The 19,622-nt window shown below is 37.2% G+C and overlaps 1 protein-coding gene and 1 long non-coding RNA gene across 2 annotated transcripts in view; both read right to left on the reverse strand.

Annotated features, from left to right (window-relative positions):
• The window catches only part of LOC129755273 (coiled-coil domain-containing protein lobo), a 272,349-nt gene that overhangs the window by 22,025 nt on the left and 230,702 nt on the right, over nt 1-19,622 (reverse strand). The window contains exons 3-4 of the mRNA XM_055752072.1: nt 3,978-4,996; nt 3,854-3,920 (exon numbers count right to left, since the gene is read on the reverse strand). Coding sequence (XP_055608047.1) covers nt 3,854-3,920; nt 3,978-4,996 — 1,086 coding nt within the window. The remainder of the gene's footprint in view (nt 1-3,853; nt 3,921-3,977; nt 4,997-19,622) is intronic.
• On the reverse strand, nt 15,182-15,771 carry LOC129756075 (uncharacterized). The gene is made up of 3 exons (XR_008739446.1): nt 15,683-15,771; nt 15,388-15,574; nt 15,182-15,293 (listed from the first exon to the last, which is right to left on the reverse strand). It is a non-coding gene; the product is annotated as an uncharacterized LOC129756075 (long non-coding RNA).

Consider the following 19,622-nt stretch of genomic DNA (forward strand, 5'->3'; position numbering starts at 1 on the left):
GACGGCCAATCGTCAAAATATTAAGCCCTTTATGACGCAGGACCAGCGTCGAAAAAACGATTATGTTAGTGATTGATACCAAGAAGTGAATTGTAAATTATGTATTTATAAAACACAAAAAGAAATGAAACACAAAATCTACATTTCGTAATTATTATTTTCGTATCATTAATCGAACTAAAACATCAACTTAGAGATCATCTCATGAGAGTTAAGAAGGAATTTCACAGGGAACCATTTGGGAGGGCTTTTGTTCAATAATTTGTAGCCTTTTCATTGCGTCCATTGCGGTTAACAGCAGACTGATTAACGACTCCAGATTGACGGCCCTTGGCGCACGACCGACTAGACAAAGTTTAATAGGAAGTTGTTAGAGTTTGTTTTGATTCGAAATTTTCCTTAACAATTTTGGCCAAAATAGCACTCTGCCTGATCCGCTTCTTATTCCTCTATGTACACACACCTGAGGGGAAAAATCTTCCAAATAATTACTGCATCAAAAAAATAATTAATGATAAATGTTTTCCCTTCTTTTTTGTTTACATTATTCTGCATTGATGTTTTCAAGGCTCTTATTCGACTGAATAGCTCTGTTTTCTTATAAGATGTTTATAAAAACATTCTTCCAGAATGCTAGGCGTTATATAGGACCTTTTTGACTTTTCCAAGCGAATAAATTCCGGTTTTATAAACCGGGTTTGTAAATGCTGTGTAGCTGTCTTTCAAGCCGGAATATAAATGACTGAAAAAAAAATCATCCTGAATTTCACTTGAGTTTTATGAGATGGTTGGGTAATGATCTTGAAGCTATCCTGAAGAACATTTATATAATGATCTTCGCAAATTACGCTTCACAGCAAGTAAGGCTTCCTCAATGCTTTTAAAAAACCTTCGCACTTTTTTATAAAACCTGAAAGATTTTATAATGTTGCTTGGGATGGTATGGTTTTCTACATTTTCAAGGTATCATAAGGTTTTTTTTTAATAAGTTATTTTCCCCAAATTCTGATTGTTAAAAAAAAGCACAATTTTTTGGATTTTGAAAAATGGTGGGGAATCGTGGGCCACCAATTCAAATTGACCAAGTAGCATGCAAAGTTTATGAGTTGACCCAAAACTGTAATTTTCTAATTCATTTCGTTATTTTAAAGCAAATTCAGATGATGAAATAAAAAAGAGAGTTGTGTATGATCACATAGATTCCAAAATCTGGCTCGCGAACGTTTTGGCAAAATTTCTTATATAGGATGGACAAAATATTTTTCATAACTCTTCATTTGGCATAAGAAAACTTTACAGATAGGTAAAACGTATTTTAAGTTCTGAATGTGTATAAAAACATAAAAATATAGGTGATTCAAGATGTGTGGCCCACGATTCCCCACAAGCTATGATTTGCAAATTGGTTGCGTTTGTGTGACTTATTGATGTTTCATCAAAAATTCCTTTTCCACGTGAAAGATCATGACAAAACTAAGATCATAAGCGTATGAGCATATTTTTGTTATGCACTTTAGGTTCCCCATCGATGAAATTAGCGGGTTTTTTTTTTAATTATGCTAGTAAATTTTCCTAACTTTTTTTAGATTGATAAATAAAAGAAGCATATGATGCGTATTTCAGTCAACAACATATAGGAATATATGCTCACGCAAAGCGACGACGATGACAGTTGGTTTGAGATTTTTATCTCAACACACATCTGAGATATTAAAAGTGGCCCACGTTTCCCCATGGCCCACGATACCCCACTCTCCCCTATTATTAATTTTTCCTAGTTATATTTAAATAGTTTTATTGTGTTTTGGATTATTATTTGAGTTGGAATTCGAAGACACTACCAAATCATCTGAATAAACAATAGAACAATAAAATTGTTTCATTTCAAAACCAATACATATACATGCCATTCAGAACCTGAGATGAATTTTTATTTAATTTCGTCACATTCCATGGCGGGAACAGAATTTTTCCTTCTTGGTAAAAACAAATTACATGATGCCTAATGTGCAGACAATTTTCGTGTTAATTTAAAAAAAATGTGCTTAAATTTTGTTTTCTTCTTGATAATCGTTTCTGTGAAACTTTTTCAGCATTGATTTTTTATTTGTTTGGATTTTTTTTTGCGTACACGTGCACAAATAAATGATGGGGAAAAGTTTTTTTAAATTTATTTCAGTACAATTGGTTTAAATTTGGAAGAAAAAACAATTCTGTTGCACACATATGTCTCAATTAAAAAAATCAATTTGGGCCCTTTCAATATGTTAATCTGGAGCTGTCAAAATGATGATCAGGGATGCCGTCCGAACATTTTTCATCACTTTTTTGTTTAGTTTAGGAACACATAAAAAAAATTCCACTCATTTAAGAAATTAATTCAAAATTCGGACACCAGCCTTCACTTCTACATGTTTTTCAGAAGATCACATAATTCCAAGTCCATTATCAAAATACATGGATATTAGTTGTTAGCCTTTTGTTTTTTTGGAGCACTGGCATTTCGGAAACGATTTGTTAGCATTGATTTTTTTAATCAATTCATTAGTTATAAACATTTAAAGGAGATTAAGGTCATGTTATTGCTGGATAAAAGTTCGATATGCTTGTTAATATCCTTTGACCTAAGATCGGGAATTGATAAATGATCTAACAAACTTTATAGTTTGATGATGATAAACCAATTTGTTTCAAAATGTTCAAATATTAACAAGAAATATCTAGCATGAGACAATGAAAATATCATTTTTTAATACGAATCGTTTAAAAACCCATTTTTTGCCAAATTGAAAAGTGACACCCGTCATCTAGTGAAGAGAAAATAAATATTTTTTCCTTAACTATTAGTTAGCCAAATTTTCATAAACAGTTAAACAGTTTTTTCTATTCTGAATGATTGAATTTAAAATCTTCAAACACTTTGTGCGCATCCAAATCTATGTATCTTTCAAAACAATCATATAAAGAATATAATTGAAAGTTATTACTCTGTTCCATATTTTGTTCAGAAATACTTACAAGTATGGAATGGAAACATTTGCTTAAACCCCCTTTTGTATGTTTGTTGATTCACTATATTTTTTATGGTGCAAGAATAGAAACAAACAATTTCATTTATTATAACTGGCATCCCTGATCAAGTCGAGTTGGAATACACGCTATTCACAAGTTAGACGAATTTCTCGAATTAGAGCTTCCATTTTGTCCGCCAGAGGATGCTGATGGTGTCGCCTTCTCATTATATGAAAAAAAAAAAAGTGTGGTGAATATTGTTTCATTTATATTTGTTTTTACTGTACTGTTAAACGATTCGACAATCTGCAATACATAGATGTTGTCAGTGTTTGAATGACAAGTACGAATAGATTGTTTAAATTCCATTATACGACGTTCTCACAATTACTGTACGACTTTTCATGGATATAATATGTCATCATAGATCGCAAGCATGAAAGACAACATGGGAACCGCAATGTACAGCAAACAAGTAGAAAACACTGTTTGTTCGTGCTTCGTAGAGTGTTTGCAGCAAAACTGACTTCAAGTTACAACCAAACAGCAACTAAAACAAAAAAAACACCTCCACCCCAGCTTGGGCTGAATAGGGCTGAAATTTGTACAATCAGCAGCATCATACTCATACACCATGGCACAAAGGGTAGTCTAGACAAGAAATTTTGATCCCGACCGATTTAACTTAAACCAACTCAAACCGACACACACGATGCAAATCGTATTCACAGAGACAGAATTTATCGAATTTCATCGCATTTGTTCAAATGTGGTGTAATATATGGCTCGCTTAAAGGATCACTGAAGGGAGTTAACAAAGATAAATATAAGGAAAACTTACCGTCAGTTTAGCATCTTCCGATGTTTCCAATACTTTAGGAATGTTTTTGAACTCTCGGTAATACAATCTTCAAAAAATAAATAGATTAGTTATAAAGTTTACCCGTAAAATCAATAGCACTCACAAGTCATCGCGTTTATCATAATGTTCAATAACGTAGCTTGGGTGATAAATAAGCTCCTTGAGGGCATCGAACCGGTACTGATGGAAGAATAACAACCTGCAACCCTTTTCCCCATTGGCGCTACGCTTCAAGGACTGCAACGAATCGGCCCGTCCTTTGGCAAAGACCTCCTCCACTTCCTGGGAACGATAGTCGTGAACGATCAGTTTTAGGAGGTCTTCCCGATTAGCGTACCATTCCCAGCGTATTAGAGGCCGTTCGTACTCGAGGGTCTCGAAAGCTGTTAGACGAGTTATCAGCCCAACCATGTTACTGTAGGGAGCAAACCGCTCGTAGATGGTGCGTTTGAAATACATGACTTTGGATCCGCCCGGGAAGCGTTCCTCATAATCGGACATGGATATGGACAGTGGACCAACCCAGGACGTCGGAAGGTCCAGGTGTTTCTCTTTTTCCAGCTCTTCCTCGGTGACCAAAGGCTCTTGATCATCGGGCATAGTTTCTTCCCGCAATTCGAACGGTTCGCCAGGAATGAAATGTTCCCAGTCTCTGGCATCCCGGAAGTCCCAGCGTAGGTTTTTGATATCGGAGATCGGTTCCTGCTTGTTGACGTAGTAATTGTGCTGGTTCCAGACACTTTCGATTCCCAGATAACAGGGAGAGTCTACCTCGTACCGGAATCCGGTTGCCGGTTCCACGAAGAAAGCTCTGGGTGGTTTGAGAACTTTTTCGCCAGTGGTCTGGTCTATGGTTGTCTCCAGAAACCCGGCCTTGTAACACCAAGGAGCGTTTTCGATGATCACAACCCAAGCATGGATCCGGTGCCCAAGTTTTTTATCCTCCGGCAGTCGTTCGATATCGAGCAGTTGCTGAACTCGGGCGGCTTCAATTTTGTCTTCCTCTTCCTGGATCTTAGCCAGCTTTTCTTCCTCTATATCCATCAGGTAACGGCTGCGCAGATCCGGAATTTCTTTGAGCTGGTATTTGCACGGTTCAACCACCTCCTGAGAGGTATTTTCCTGGAAAGCCAAAAGAGATGAAAAAAGGATAAAACCATATTTAGCAAACCGTCACACAAAGAGCGAGCTGCGTGTTGCGGTACAACGAAATATGTTTGATGTGAACGACCACCAAATTGTTCTAACAAGACATCTTCCATCGAAAAAATGGGGAAGAAGAAACCAGCAAGCGGACTCACAACAAAACAGGACATGTGTTGCACATATGTTGATGCCATGCATCATCTTCGTTTGGGAAAAGATAAATAAAAAAAAGCACCCTGCACACGGGGTTATTATTAATTAGAGCCTTAGTTTGTTCCGTTTTCACCTAAGAAATGCACACCACCTTGAGTCCTCGAACCAAATTTCGCCAAAGGGTTATGCTGCTTCCACCCATCCTTTTTCTCCCTCGATTTTTCGCTCATCCCGTTTTTGTAAAGGGCTGAGGAACCTCAACTCATTAGAACGGTGGCAGCGAGGAACCGCGAACAGGGATAACAAAGATGCGCGAAAATATCATCATTATTATGGTTTCATGATGATGGTTTCTTGTGCGGCTTTTAAGGTGTTTTCTGTTTTTGGTGTTTGTGACAAAAGTGCTGAAGTAAATCATTATATTTGTACTTAATGATTTAAATCAAGGTCCGATGATTCAACTTATAAACTGGACGAGAAACGTGCCAACAAATTTAAAAAAAAAAGCTTAACTAAAGCTGTTTTAAAGAAAATTTAGAAACAAGTTTAAACCGACACTCTAGAAAGTTTTTGGGCTTGTAACTTTATTCGGGTGCCTCCAAATAAAAAAATTGTTTGGAGACCTCCGAAAAATTCTTGACATCTTTACTTTTTTATGGACGCACCCTGAAATCACTGGAATAAAAACTCCCTTATCAGACCTCGCGTGTCAATTTGAAACTCCTCGCTTAAAACAGCTATATCTCTCTTGTTTCTTTACCGATATTTATAATTTATAGCTTTGGAAACCTCGTGATGTTATTCTAATATATTTCTTAGACAGTAATCAGTGTATCTCTGACTTTTCCGTTATTCGAAGTATAAGAAAAAAAATCCGAAAAAAACTTGCTTTGGAAAAAAAATTACTTTGTGTCCAAGAAAACTGAAGATAATATAAGCTATTTCCAATATTTTGGTTAAGTATCGCATCGCTAATATATTTACACCACTAGAATCGGTATGAAGTTGGCACTCTGGTATGTATGTATGTATGTTGGTTATCCACCATGGGTGCACGGATTCACCGCAGTTTCTGCCTAAGTATGTGCTCACATGCATTCTTTTAGATTATTAAGTTCGACAAATCTCCAATGCACCGCGTTCATCATACCCGGACCCCATGGCTTCGTGTGAACTGTTATGGAGTGAGTGTATTGTGTTGATGTATGTTTATTTTGGAAGAACGAGTCAATCAGGTGGGCTAGTTTACTTACAGGTATTCCGGCATCCGTGTATATACCTGGCCAGCTGGCAACTGATTGAACATTCTTATTATATAGTCAGTTATATGAGGAAACACATCTTACTTGTCGGCAACTCATGGGATTCGAACCCAAAAGTTTTCTTGCCGATACCGGGAATCGAACCCAGTACGCCTGGCATACTAAAACCAGACTCGCGCCAGTCTATCCACTAGACCACATCGGCGCTTGGTATGAAGTTGGCACTCTGGTGAATATAAATTTATTTCGGAAATCATGAGTTATATAATATACTTAAAATCCATTGCAAAGTTAAATCTGAGAAAATGCATGTTGACAAAAAGTACGAAAAACGGCTACTTTTAAAAATTCGTCAAAAATTCTGTGCTTTGTATTTTAAAAATCTGAACATGCGAAAATGTCCTAAATTACATCAACTTTCCAATCCTCTTTTCAAAATTTATCTTGTGCGACTAAAAAATTTTGACGGTTCTTCGGTTTTGGCTTTTACACCATTTTTTTACATTTTGGCAACGTGCAACACATAGCTACGAACTTCAGTTTTCTTGGATATTAGTGAAATTTTGTTGAGCCCTAGCTGATCAACAGTCTTTTTTTCGAAACATGTTTTTTACGGATTTTTTTTTTTTAGACTTTGAATAACGAAAAAACTGAGGCGTTGTAGCTGAATATTGTCTGCAAAACTATCAATTTTGTAAAAAGCGAATGAAAAACAAGAGAGATATGGTTAGTTGCCCTACTTTGGACCCTCTAAGCGGTGTTTTTTTTTTAAATCATGTTTTTCTCGTTAATGGGCTTTAGGTTAATATTTTTCAGGAAATTTATTCATAGTTCATGATCTAATTTGCAAGTATCTCTGAAAATTTTCAACAAAGGTTTCGTCGTTATTGAAGGATTTGCAAAGATATGGATGATCGAAATTTCCATCTTTGAACCTACTGTTCCTATTTTGGTACTGAACTGGTTCCTTTTATAAGTATGATTAAAGTATGATTTTTTGAAAATTAACTAACAAATTCAGTGAAAATGTAATCATCAATCAAATATTATCAAAAAAGTATTAAAGATTTTTAACGATTAAAAACACTTAAATTTCTGTTATGAATATCTCAAACACCTTCACTCTCCGTTAGCTCTATCAGCAAAACAATATCTGGAACTTATTAGTGTTTACATACTCGGTGTTTATTTGCGTAAAGCTGACAAAAAAAAATGTTAGAAATGTTCAATATTGGTTTTCAATTGTGTCCCTCAAAAAATGGAACATCAAAGTAAAAAGTCTGCTATTTTTGGACCCTTTAAAAATTTCCCAGGTTTTCCATTGATTTTTAATGATTTTAGGAAAAAGAGGTAGTATGGTTCATAAAGGGTGTCCACAATGAACTTGCAACACACAAAATTGATTCGCAAAATTCGAGTTTTCATCCGATTGCCACAAAATTTTCAGGGATTGAAAAATGACTATTAAACTTTATTTTAAAATTTACTCGTATTTTATTTACAGTCCATATGCAAATGCTCGCACCTTGGCCTTAATCCCGGCCATAAAATTCTGCACAACCTGTGAATCAACCGTTTTTTGCATGTAAACTAGAGTGCCAGATCGGATCACGGGAAGGGGTAGCTCAACGAGCTTGAAGTTTTTATGAATAGATTTTGAGACATTTTGTTCGAGAGAAACATGAAAAACCAGTTTTTCATCAATCACTTTGGTTCCCGTAGGCCGATTTTTTTCAAAAACAGTTTTCTTTAAAGCCTAAACTATGCAAATATTTCATCCGAAGACAGTATTTCGATACGAGTTAAGATAAAAAAAAGTTATTAGGCTTCGAAAATGGGCGTCAATATGTTCGACCGCTTCGACTCAATAACAGTAATGAATACCATTCTTTAAAAAGATAGCTCATTTTCGAAGCCTTATAACTTTTTTATCATAACTCTTATTGATATGCAGTCTTCGGATGAAATATTTTTCATAAATTAGGCTTTAAGAAAAATCATTTTCGAAAGAAATCGGCCGACGGGAACCAAAGTTATTGATAAAAAACTGGTTTTTCATGTTTCTCCCAAACAAAATGTCTCAAAATTCCATACAAACTTCAGGCTCGTTGAGCGACCCCTTCCCGTGATCCGATCTGGCCAAAATTTGGCATGAGATCTTGTATAAGCCTAGGATCAATTTCAGCCTGCAGCGCATAACATTTCACAGGTTTTGAATTTCCCATACAAACGTGTATTTGTTCTGCTTCTCATCGCGATCAGGGGCCTTTTGTACCTTGAACGTTCGAAGCCCAGCCTTAGTTTTGACCTTGTTGAACTGGGTGATTATAAAGCAGCACCTTCTTAAACGACCTAAGGCAGTGGAGACAGTTGAGAAACTGAAGAAAGTATGGGTTTACATGCAAAAAACGGTTTATTAACAGGTTGTGCAGAATTTTATGGCCGGGATTAAGGCCAAGGTGTGGGCATTTGCGTATGGACTGTACATAAAATACGAGTAAATTTTAAAATGAAGTTTAATAGTTATTTTTCAATCCCTGAAAATTTGGTGGCAATCGGATGAAAACTCGAATTTTGCGAATAAATTTTGTGTGTTGCAATTTCATCGTGGACACCCTTTATTCTTCACAGTGAAAGTAATTTCCCTTTTAACTTTGGCATGGACAGTAAAAAAAAGTGAGTTTAACTTATTGACTCTGATTTCTCAAACCACGCCCCACTATGTGAGCTGTCTGAATTACCACTTAGCAGAAGCTACATTTTAAAAAACGTTGAAAATTTTACATTACCTTATAGTTTTCGCTATAATAGGACCAATACAATTTAGACATATTACATACAATTAAGACATATCGTCTGGCAACCCTGGTACAATTGATCGCTTTGTTTTTACTGCTCCGAATACTTCATTAATTTCTGGCTGAAATTCCGTTCCTGCCGCATCGATTCCCGTACGGACTGGCAAACAAGCACCACAATTACCCGCACGCATAAACTCCAGCTCAAATTCGCACGGAAAGGTAGGAAAATCAGTTAATTTCTAGTGGCTAGAGAGTGGTTGACTGAGCACTCGTCCTCCATAATCGCTCCCACCTCGCCCCTTCCACCTTCCGCTGTCGAACTGCGCATACTGCTCACCATTTACTTACCGTCTTCCTCATACCATCTGCTGAATCGAGACTACTGCCGCTCTGGATCACCCGCTGTATCCGTTTGAATAGTATATAGAACCTCAAAGAATCTGTACTATATTTGGCCCAATAAAGTACACCTTTTGCCTCTGCTGTTTTTATTTGCGGATATCCAAGATTCCCGGTGTAAACATCTGCATTAGCCTTCCTGCTTACTCCAGAGTGAATCTGCGATAGCTCGGCAGACAACAACAATCCTCCATCTCGTTCCATCCAAGCGGACCTGCAAGGTAACGTCAATACGTAAGACTAAGAGACTGAGAACCGAGTTTTGACATTTCAACTGAGAGCCGGTTTGAACGCAGTACACAACAGCGCCACCTGCATTTCAGATAACTAAACAAACCGATTTTAAGCCACGCTTTGTCTGCCATCAGCACCATCTGCTTTTCATTGTCCAAGGCATTCTCGACCAACTTTTCATTATGCCTTATGTGTGCGAAAAATGTGCTGAAACTTTTGAAGGTGATTTTATCCTTTGCGAAGGTTTCTGCTCTACAAAGGTTTGTTTGAAATGTTCTGGTTTGTCCCAAATTCTTGTTGCTGCGAAGTCCAAGACAGGCCACTTAATCTGGATCTGCACCTGTTGCAAAAAGCTCCTGTCGAATGCTCGATTTAAGAATGCCATGATTTCAGCTGCATCGGTCAATGACGATTTAATTGATTCATTGAAATCGTCATTGAAAAATGAAATACATGACAGCATTCTACAACTGGTTCGCAGTGAGATTCGTTCTGGTTTGAAGGATTTCCCGACACCTAAGGCTACTCCTCGTTCCAATCAGCTGAATGTCCCCGTGATTAGTACCAAGCGCAGAAGATTCGATGATGACCGTAGTTCAACCCCGCGTCGCCCACCTCCACCTCGCATATGTGCTCAAGGCACAAACTCTGAGTTTACTGATATTTCCACACAAAGTTCTGAGCCCATAGTGCCATCATTTTCACTTTACCTAGCAGGAGTTCATCCCAGCGTTTCTGATGAAAGAGTTTTAGAAATGGTCCGTAGCCATCTTGGTGATAATAATGTGAAAATTAAAAAACTAGTGCCTAGGGGTCGAGATATCAGTACCCTCTCATTTGTGTCGTTTAGAGTCGACATGAATACTGATTTGAGAAGCAAAGCTCTGGCCACCGAGACCTGGCCTGTTGGAATTCGTTTTAGAGAATTCACCGGTAATGTATCTAGTGAGGTTTTTTGGGCTCCGAAGCACCCGTCTTTGCCGTTGAACACTACAGCTCAAACGACTCCATACATTACTCCGAACCAATAACACCTCATCCCATTAATTGCTCGATCCAAAATGCCGTTTCTCCGAATCGGAGGTTTTCTTTGTACTACCAGAACGCTGGTGGTATGCGCACCAAGACAACCGCCTTTTGTAATGCACTCTCTGCAAGCGACCATGACTGTATTCTAATAACAGAAACCTGGTTGAACGATCGAATATGTAGCAGCGAACTGTCGTCAAATTACTCGATTTATCGTTGTGACCGAAATTCTGACACAAGCACAGCTCAACGTGGAGGGGGTGTCCTGATAGCCGTAAAGAATGAACTAAGTGCAACTCCTGTCTTCATCGAAGACTGTGAACATCTGGAACAAACCGTTGTAAAAATCAACTTTGAATCGTGTTCTCTGTTCCTTTGCTGCATTTATCTGCGACCTAACAGCTGTCTTCGCAATTACGAAACCCATTTTGCTGCAGTTCAACAAATAATGGGTTTGGCATCTGTCAGAGACACCGTCATCGTTGTGGGTGATTATAATCTGCCACATCTTCATTGGACGCATGACCATGACACAGATAGTTTCCTACCGACGAACCCCTCATCAGAAACAGAAATCGTTCTTGTCGAAAGGTTACTTTCAACCGGCCTGTACCAGGTCCTCAGCATACCGAACAACAGTCTACGCTTTTTAGACCTCGCGTTTTCAAATAATTCCCGTAATCTGGACGTTTTCGAGCCAGCTGTCCCAATTCTGCCTACGGACCGTCATCATAAGGCATACATTCTATGCCTCGATATCAACCAAGAAGATAGTCCCCACGAAGAACCCGTTGGAGAGCTTGACTTTGATTTTCGTAGATGCGATTATAATTCAGTTGCTGCTGCGTTAGATTCGACAGATTGGGAATCTTTGCAGGCTGCTGAAAACGTGGAATCCGCTCTTGATTCTTTTTATGTGAAACTATATTCCGTTTTAAGACAAAATGTACCATTAAAACGTACACATCGTTGCAAAACAACAAAGAACGCATGGTGGAACCCCGATTTACGACGACTGCGAAACCAGCTACGTAAAGTTCGCAAAAGTTTCAACAGGAATCGCACAGAAGCTCTAAGATGTCACTTGAGGTACTTAGAAAATGAATTCAAACATCTAAACGACCTTCTCTACCGACAATATATCTCTCAACTCGAAGAAAATTTCAAACGAGATCCATCTTCATTTTGGGAGTATTTTAAAGCCAGAAAACGAAACGCCCACGTACCCGTAGATGTTAGCTTCAATGGTGTCACTGCTTGCAATCAAGCTGAATCGGTAAATTTGTTCGCGGACTTTTTTCAAAACGTGTATTGTTCTGCTGGTATTGATACAGACTGCAACTATCTCGCATCGTTGCAATCTTACAATGTAAATTTGCCTTCACCGTGCTTCACCGAACAGGATATTTATGAAAAGTTGTCCACAGTTGATGCTTCCAAGGGTCCTGGTCCAGACAAAATACCTCCCGCTCTACTGAAACATTGCGCTGCATCTTTATCCGCTCCGATCTGCAGTATCCTTAACCGATCGGTAACTGAAAGATCGTTTCCCAATGCATGGAAAGTTGCGGCTATTTCTCCGATACACAAGTCTGGAAATGCTCATAGCGTGGAAAACTACCGGCCAATATCGATCTTAAATGCAATATCGAAGATCTTCGAAATACTGATGCACGAGCGAGTGTATGCCGCTGTTAAACCTTTGATCTCGGAATATCAACATGGATTCGCCAAGAAAAGGTCAACAGTTACTAATTTGATGTGCTACGTAAGTTCACTGAATAAAAGTATGGAGAAAGGTTGTCAGGTGGATTCAGTTTATATCGACTTTGCCAAAGCCTTCGACCGTGTGCCGCACAAAATATTGGTTGCAAAGCTGAATCGACTAGGTTTCCCGGCTTGGGCACTCGAGTGGATTGCCTCATATCTAACCGACCGTCAGGCTTTCACCAGGATACGAAACACGCGCTCACGAATGTTTGCCACACCGTCTGGAGTTCCTCAAGGGAGCCATCTCGGACCCTTGCTGTTTATAATCTTCGTGAATGACTTGTGCTCAACACTTCAGTCCGATACACTCCTCTATGCCGATGATCTGAAGATTTTCCGAAAGATCCATAACACTGTTGACTGTCTGGCCCTGCAAGCTGACATCGCTAGACTAGATGAGTGGTGCCGCTTAAACGGAATGTTAGCAAACGTAAAAAAGTGTAAGATTATAAACTTTTCTCGTGCAAGAAGAACGATTCATTTTGACTATCAACTAACCGGAATTAGGCTGGAGAATGTGCAGTCTATTCTCGACCTAGGAGTAAAGATCGATAACAGGCTCACATTTGCAGAACACGTCGCGCTTACTTCTGCAAAAGGATTTGCTGCTCTCGGATTCCTACGTCGGAACACCAAGGATTTTGATGACGTTTATGCATTGAAAGCCATATACTGTGCTTCAGTACGTAGCATACTGGAGTACGCCGTCCAGGTGTGGGCTCCGGCTCAAAGCACACAATGCCATCGTCTTGAACGAGTTCAGCGATGTTTCCTAAGATACGCTCTACGGCGTCTTCCCTGGAATGACCCGATCCAACTTCCACCGTACGAGGAAAGGTGTGCTCTGATATGCCTAACCTCACTCGAAAAGCGGCGCGTCGAACTGCAGCAAGGTTTTATATTCGACACATTGACCAACCGTATTGACTGTGCTTACATTCTACAACGTGTTAACATTTATGTACCAACGAGAACACTTCGACAACGTCAGTTTCTTTCAATTCCTCACCACCGTACTGCCTATGGCCAAAACCACCCTATTGACAAGTGTTGTGAACTTTTTAATTTAGTGTATCATTTGTTTAATTTTAACATGTGCAAACGTCGTTTTAAAATAGGCTTAAGAAGAATTTCCTAGTTTTTAAGTCATCAGTCTGCACGGTAATTAAACCAAAGACGAAATAAATAATAATAAATTTTCAAAGCTGTAAATAACTGAAAATATCATGAAACCTTCACAATATTGTTATTAGGTGAAAGTAATAAACGAGTAGAAGTTGAATTTCGTTGTTCGTTGCCATCTTAAATTCCAAGATGGCGGCTACCTCTCAATTTGAAAATACTGTAAATGACTGAAAATCGCCTAAAACTCTTACAATATGGGTATTAGTTGAAAGAAATGAACCAGTAAAAGTCGAAGTTCGTTATTTGACGCCATCCAAATTCAAGATGGCGATTTCCGCTGAATTTTAAAATGTTGTATATGACATATAATCGTATGAAACCCCTACAATATTGGTATTGGGTGAAAGGGCTAAATGAGAAGTAGTTGATTTTCTCTTTTCGCTTTACTCTGGAATGCTGTAAGTGACTCAAAATGGCACAAAACAACCACAATACAGACCCCGATCGTTTTTGGCAACATTCCATTTTGGCAACATCCGATTTTGGCACGTGTCCCTAAATCAAACAAATAACAGAAACAACATTACCTTATAGTTTTCGCTATAATAGGACCAATACAATTTAGACATATTACATACAATTAAGACATATTTAGACATAAATAGCAAATATGACAAAAAACAAAAACTATCGACAAAACACGAAAAGTGCTAAATGCATCAAAAACATGATAAAAAATGTAGTACTAAATAAAAACAAAGTTGGAAAAAAAATCGTTCGATTTTGACAACACAAAATGTTCGAGCGGGTTGCCAAAAACAATGACGGTCTGGTTCTTCTAGTTTATCCCTTTCAACGAATACCAATATTGTAAAGCTTTCGTGTGGTTTTTAGTCATTTGCAGAATTTTAAAGCTCAGTGGAAGCCGCCATCTTGGATTTCAAGATGTCGTTTGATAGAAAACTTCGACTTCTTCTCTTTTGGTCCTTTCACACAATGCCCGTATTGTGGGAGTTTCAGTGTTTAACAGCATTTTAAAATTCAGTGAAAGCCGCCATCTTGAATTTCGAGATGCACCTGATAGCGAAATTTGACTTCTTCTAGGTTGGCCCTTTAGCCAATACCCATATTGTGGGGGTTTTCATGCGATTTTCAGTTATTTACAGCATTTTAAGGTTCAGAGAAAGTCGCCATCTTTGATTTCAAGATAATCTGATAGAGAAATTCCACTTAAACTGATTAAGCCATTTTACCCAATGACCATATTGTGGGAATTTCTAGTGACTTTCAATGATTCCAATCATTTTAAAGTTCAGTGGAAGCCGCCATCTTGGATTTCAAGTTGACGTCCGATAGCGAAATTCGGCTTTTTCTAGTTTAGCCGGATGATCCATTGGTGCTACCTCCCCGGTGACTGCATCCGATGCTGAGCCCGTTTTGCTTCTTTTTTTTTGGTCGGATAAATTTGCCAAATTAGAGGAACTGTTCTCCTTATAACGTCTGCAATAAAGAGATGAAAAATAATTTATGAAATGTTCCGTGGAGCAATGTCACCGAAATTGAAATATATAAAAAAATATAGCATTAACCTTACCTTTTGGAAGATTCCAAAGAATGGAAGCTCGAGCAGCGTTTTTAAATATACCGGGGGTCCAGTTTCGCCCCCGGTGCGGAAGCTTCAGATTCACGAGCCGATCGAATCTTAGTTCCTTGGAAACTGCTAGCCATTAAGAGCACCTGCGGTCCATCACGATGCTGTATAATTTTCGGAACCATTCGTTCTGTTTGAGGAACATATATTTGAAGGTTATTTGCGTGGGGGATTTGGAGGATGTTCAAAACATTATTTGAAATCCAAATCACTATTGTTAAATTTAATAGATACTTACCCATTGTATAATCCTCCGGGAGCTGATAATAAAAAAAACTTTTCTAAGATCGACCAACAGCCGTAGAAAACAAACAGGCAAACTGCGCGTCCAATAATGGCAACTTTTTTTTTTCAAACAGATTGCGTTTGAAATTTAACCATTTTCTTAGTTTACCACCGGAACTCAGAAAATGCTTGAAATTCAACCGAACACTATGGTTAAATAATAACAATAATGGCAGTTCTATCGGAAAAACCAAAAAATGGTTCAAAAAAAGTCATTTATGGTTAAAAAAATGAGCGTGCATGTTGGTTACAAAACTGAAGGGCTCAAAATGACGCCATGTTGATGGATCCACAATGCAAGCATTGGAAAATATTTTTTCAGGCCTATTTTCTATCAATTCCATCATGATTGGCCATCAGATTTGATGAGGCGCATTTATTTTAAGATACTATTTCATACACATTTTACCTATAATCTTGACTGACAGTACAAAAGAGGCTCAAAATATGGTTAAAACATTGATATTTTAACTATTAATTTTACCAGATCATATCTCAATAATGCAATCATCATTCATCAACCATTATGGTTGCTGGAAAAAATAAAAATAAAACTCCGAGAACTCACAGAATCGAAAAAAACAAAAATTCCTTACATGTTTAATAATAGCTTTTTAAAAGCTTTGGTGACCAACATTGATGACCAACAATGATATGTGATGATGACGTTTCTATGGTAGGGCCAAATAGCCTAATTTTTGGCTTTATTAAAGTCCAGGTGGTGTTATAGAACGCGCTTTTGCTTTTTATGAAGATTAATGCTATAGTCCAAACGAAATTTTGCTGACCATAATAAAGCTAAAATTGTTACTTGGGTACTGAACCAATCATTGTGAAATTTTTTAATTAAGCGTTTTTGAGGCCGGAGATGGTTCCATAAATGCTTTCAAACGGCTCTAACTTAAAGGAAGGGGGGCTCCCGTACAAAATGAAAAAAATATGACATAATTCTGACAATCTTTAGAAACAACTGAAACAATCAACGTGAAACTTGGCGTGTAGGTGGTTTTAAAAATACTTTCAAACCCCTCTGAATTCCAAGAGGGGGGTTCCCATACAAAATTTGACACATTTCGAACAATTTGAGTAAACTACTAAACCAATTAACGTGGAATTTGATGTGAAGCCATTAGACCGCTGCAAAAAATGACTTTTTCTCCCATATGTGTTTTCGATGCTAAGCATCAGTGTAAAATTTTAGATGATTTGGTTGATTTCTTGATTTTTTGCTAACATGACAAGCAGCTAAAAATTTCATGAAAAAAGTGATAACCATTTCAAAACAAAAAATCAGAATCCATTGAAAAGTGTTTAAAAATGGCAGACTTCGCTTGCTAGAGCTTTTAATAATTGTTTTGAAATGTTTTTGCAAAAGTTATATAAATCAATTGGATCCCTAGCTATGCAAAGCAATTTTTTGTAATTTTTTATTCTCATCTTACGGTTTCACAGCTTTCAAATCAACAGTCGAAAACGCTAAAATTAAAAAAAAAAATTTGAAAACAAAAATTTTATATAACATTGAATATCTTTTCTGGGGTGCAAGTTAGGTTAGTGCTTTGTTCACATGAAATATACTGCAAGAATCAAGGAATATTTGTCATCCAATGTTATATTTTTTGGAACTTTCAGAAAATCTCTGGCGATTTATGATTGAAAAATTTTGTTTTCCCATACAAATTTCTATACAAAATTTAAACTCTTTGCGCTTATTCAGGTCTGGATGGATCGCTGCCAATATTTTTTATCACTATTTCTGGCAGCAAAACCAACTTAAAAAATATGGGAGGTGTTACAATTCAAGAATTTGAAATTTCCATACAAAGCTTGCAGCGATCTAGTAGCCATTTTCGAGACCGGTAGTGGTTTCTATAATAATCTTAAACCCCTCCAAATCAAAAGAAGGGGGGCTCTCTTTCAAAATTAACAATAATTTGACATAATGAGAACAATTATCGGAAACTACTGTACTGATCAACGTGAAATTTTGAGTCTCTTATCGAAACCGGGAATGGTCGCTATAATATTTTCAAACTCCGAATCTTTAAAAGAAGGAATCCTATACAAAATAACCTGAAATTCTACGCAATTCGAGCAATTTTCGTAAACTTCTGAATCGATCAATGTGAAATTTTGTGTGTAGCCGTTTTCGAGACCGAATATGGTTTTCATAATAGTTTCAAATTCCTCCAAATCTAAAAGTAGGGGGGGCGGGTGGTTCTCATACAAAAGTAATAAAAAAATCACAAAATTTATCAATCCTCGAAGGATTATTGTCAATAATTGATAAACGTAAGCGTTTTGACTTAATGAGACGATCTATTCAATTGACAAGAAAGTTTAAACAAAATTGGATTATATATTGTATTGAAAGACACTTCCCATTTTAATGAAAAAAGACCCTCGTATATACAGAACCGTTCATAATTGTATAGAAAATGGATGCACACGCACTTGCACAACTTTTTAGCCTGAGGATATTTTTTGATCAACTTTTCTGTGTTAGATAGATCAACTATCACATTATTATATCACAAAATTTGAGCTTTCTGGAGTTTGTGTGGCCAGTAAAACAGTCATTCTACGAAAATCGGACTTTTTGGACTTTTCTCATTTAAACTGCAATATCTCAGAAACTACGCTATATTTTTATTGAAATTTTGCAGAATGATTGTTGAAATATAAAACTAGCATGTCTGAAGTTTTTGAAAAGTTCTATCGATGGGATCAAAAGTTACGCGAGGTGCAATATTTCAGGCATGATCCTAGAAATGCGATTTCTATAGAATTTTGGACGAATGTTTCCATATGAAAATCGTATTTTATGTTTAACAACCAGTAAATCTATTTAAAAAAAAATCGAAACAATATCGCGAGATTCTGATTTTAAAACACAAATACATCGTTTATTCCATTTTTATTTTCCTCATTGCTTTTGCCAGACATTTTTTACCTGATTTGTGGATGGAATCGATATTTTTCTCATGAATCGTCCAAAATTCTATAGAAATCGCATTTCAAGGTTCATGCCTGAAACATTGTACCTCGCGTAACTTTTGATCCCATCGATAGAACTTTTCAAAAACTTCAGACATGATAACTTAATATTTCAACAATCACTCTGCAAAATTTCAATAAAAAATATAGCGTAGTTTCTAAGATATTGCAGTTTGAATGAGAAAAGTCCAAAAAGTCCGATTTTCGTAGAGTTATTGTTTCGCAGGCCACACAAACTCTAGATTGCTCAAATTTCGTTTTATAACAGTGTGATAATCGATCTATCTAACGCAGAAAAGTTGATCAAAAAATATCATCAGACTGAAAAGTTATGGAAGTTCAAAGTCGAAGCGACAGTGCGTGTGCTTCCAATTTCTATACAATTATAAACGGTACTGTATACATACAAAAAATTAATGTTTGTCGGTCTATCTGTTCCCTATAGACTTGAAAACCTCGAAGTGTATATCTTTCGTGGATATTATGGCTAGCATCATACAAATGCTAAAACCACCAACTCACAGAAATTGTACAATGTATGTATCGGGATTCAATCTCATGACCGTTGGCTTAGAAGACTTGAAGGTATAACACGAGTTTTGACATAGTTAGATGATTTGTTGATTTGAAAAACGATTCCAATTATTGTAAAAGGGGCTCGCAACTCAAACAATGAACGTGCACTCGACATAGGAGGGTTAAATAATTCTTTGTTGTTTTGAGATCCCTCGCTCATTCTAGAAGGAGATAGCAAGAGGGGACTGATGCTCTCATACATTTGTAGGCCTGACTTGAGAACGTATCGAACATATTTATAAACCAAATTTGGAATGGAACGGTAAGCAGGTACCTACTTGAAAACGAGAAATGATTGAATGCATGTTTGTTAACCCCCC

The sequence above is a fragment of the Uranotaenia lowii genome, chromosome 1, assembly GCF_029784155.1.
Source record: "Uranotaenia lowii strain MFRU-FL chromosome 1, ASM2978415v1, whole genome shotgun sequence".
Lineage (NCBI taxonomy): Eukaryota > Metazoa > Arthropoda > Insecta > Diptera > Culicidae > Uranotaenia > Uranotaenia lowii.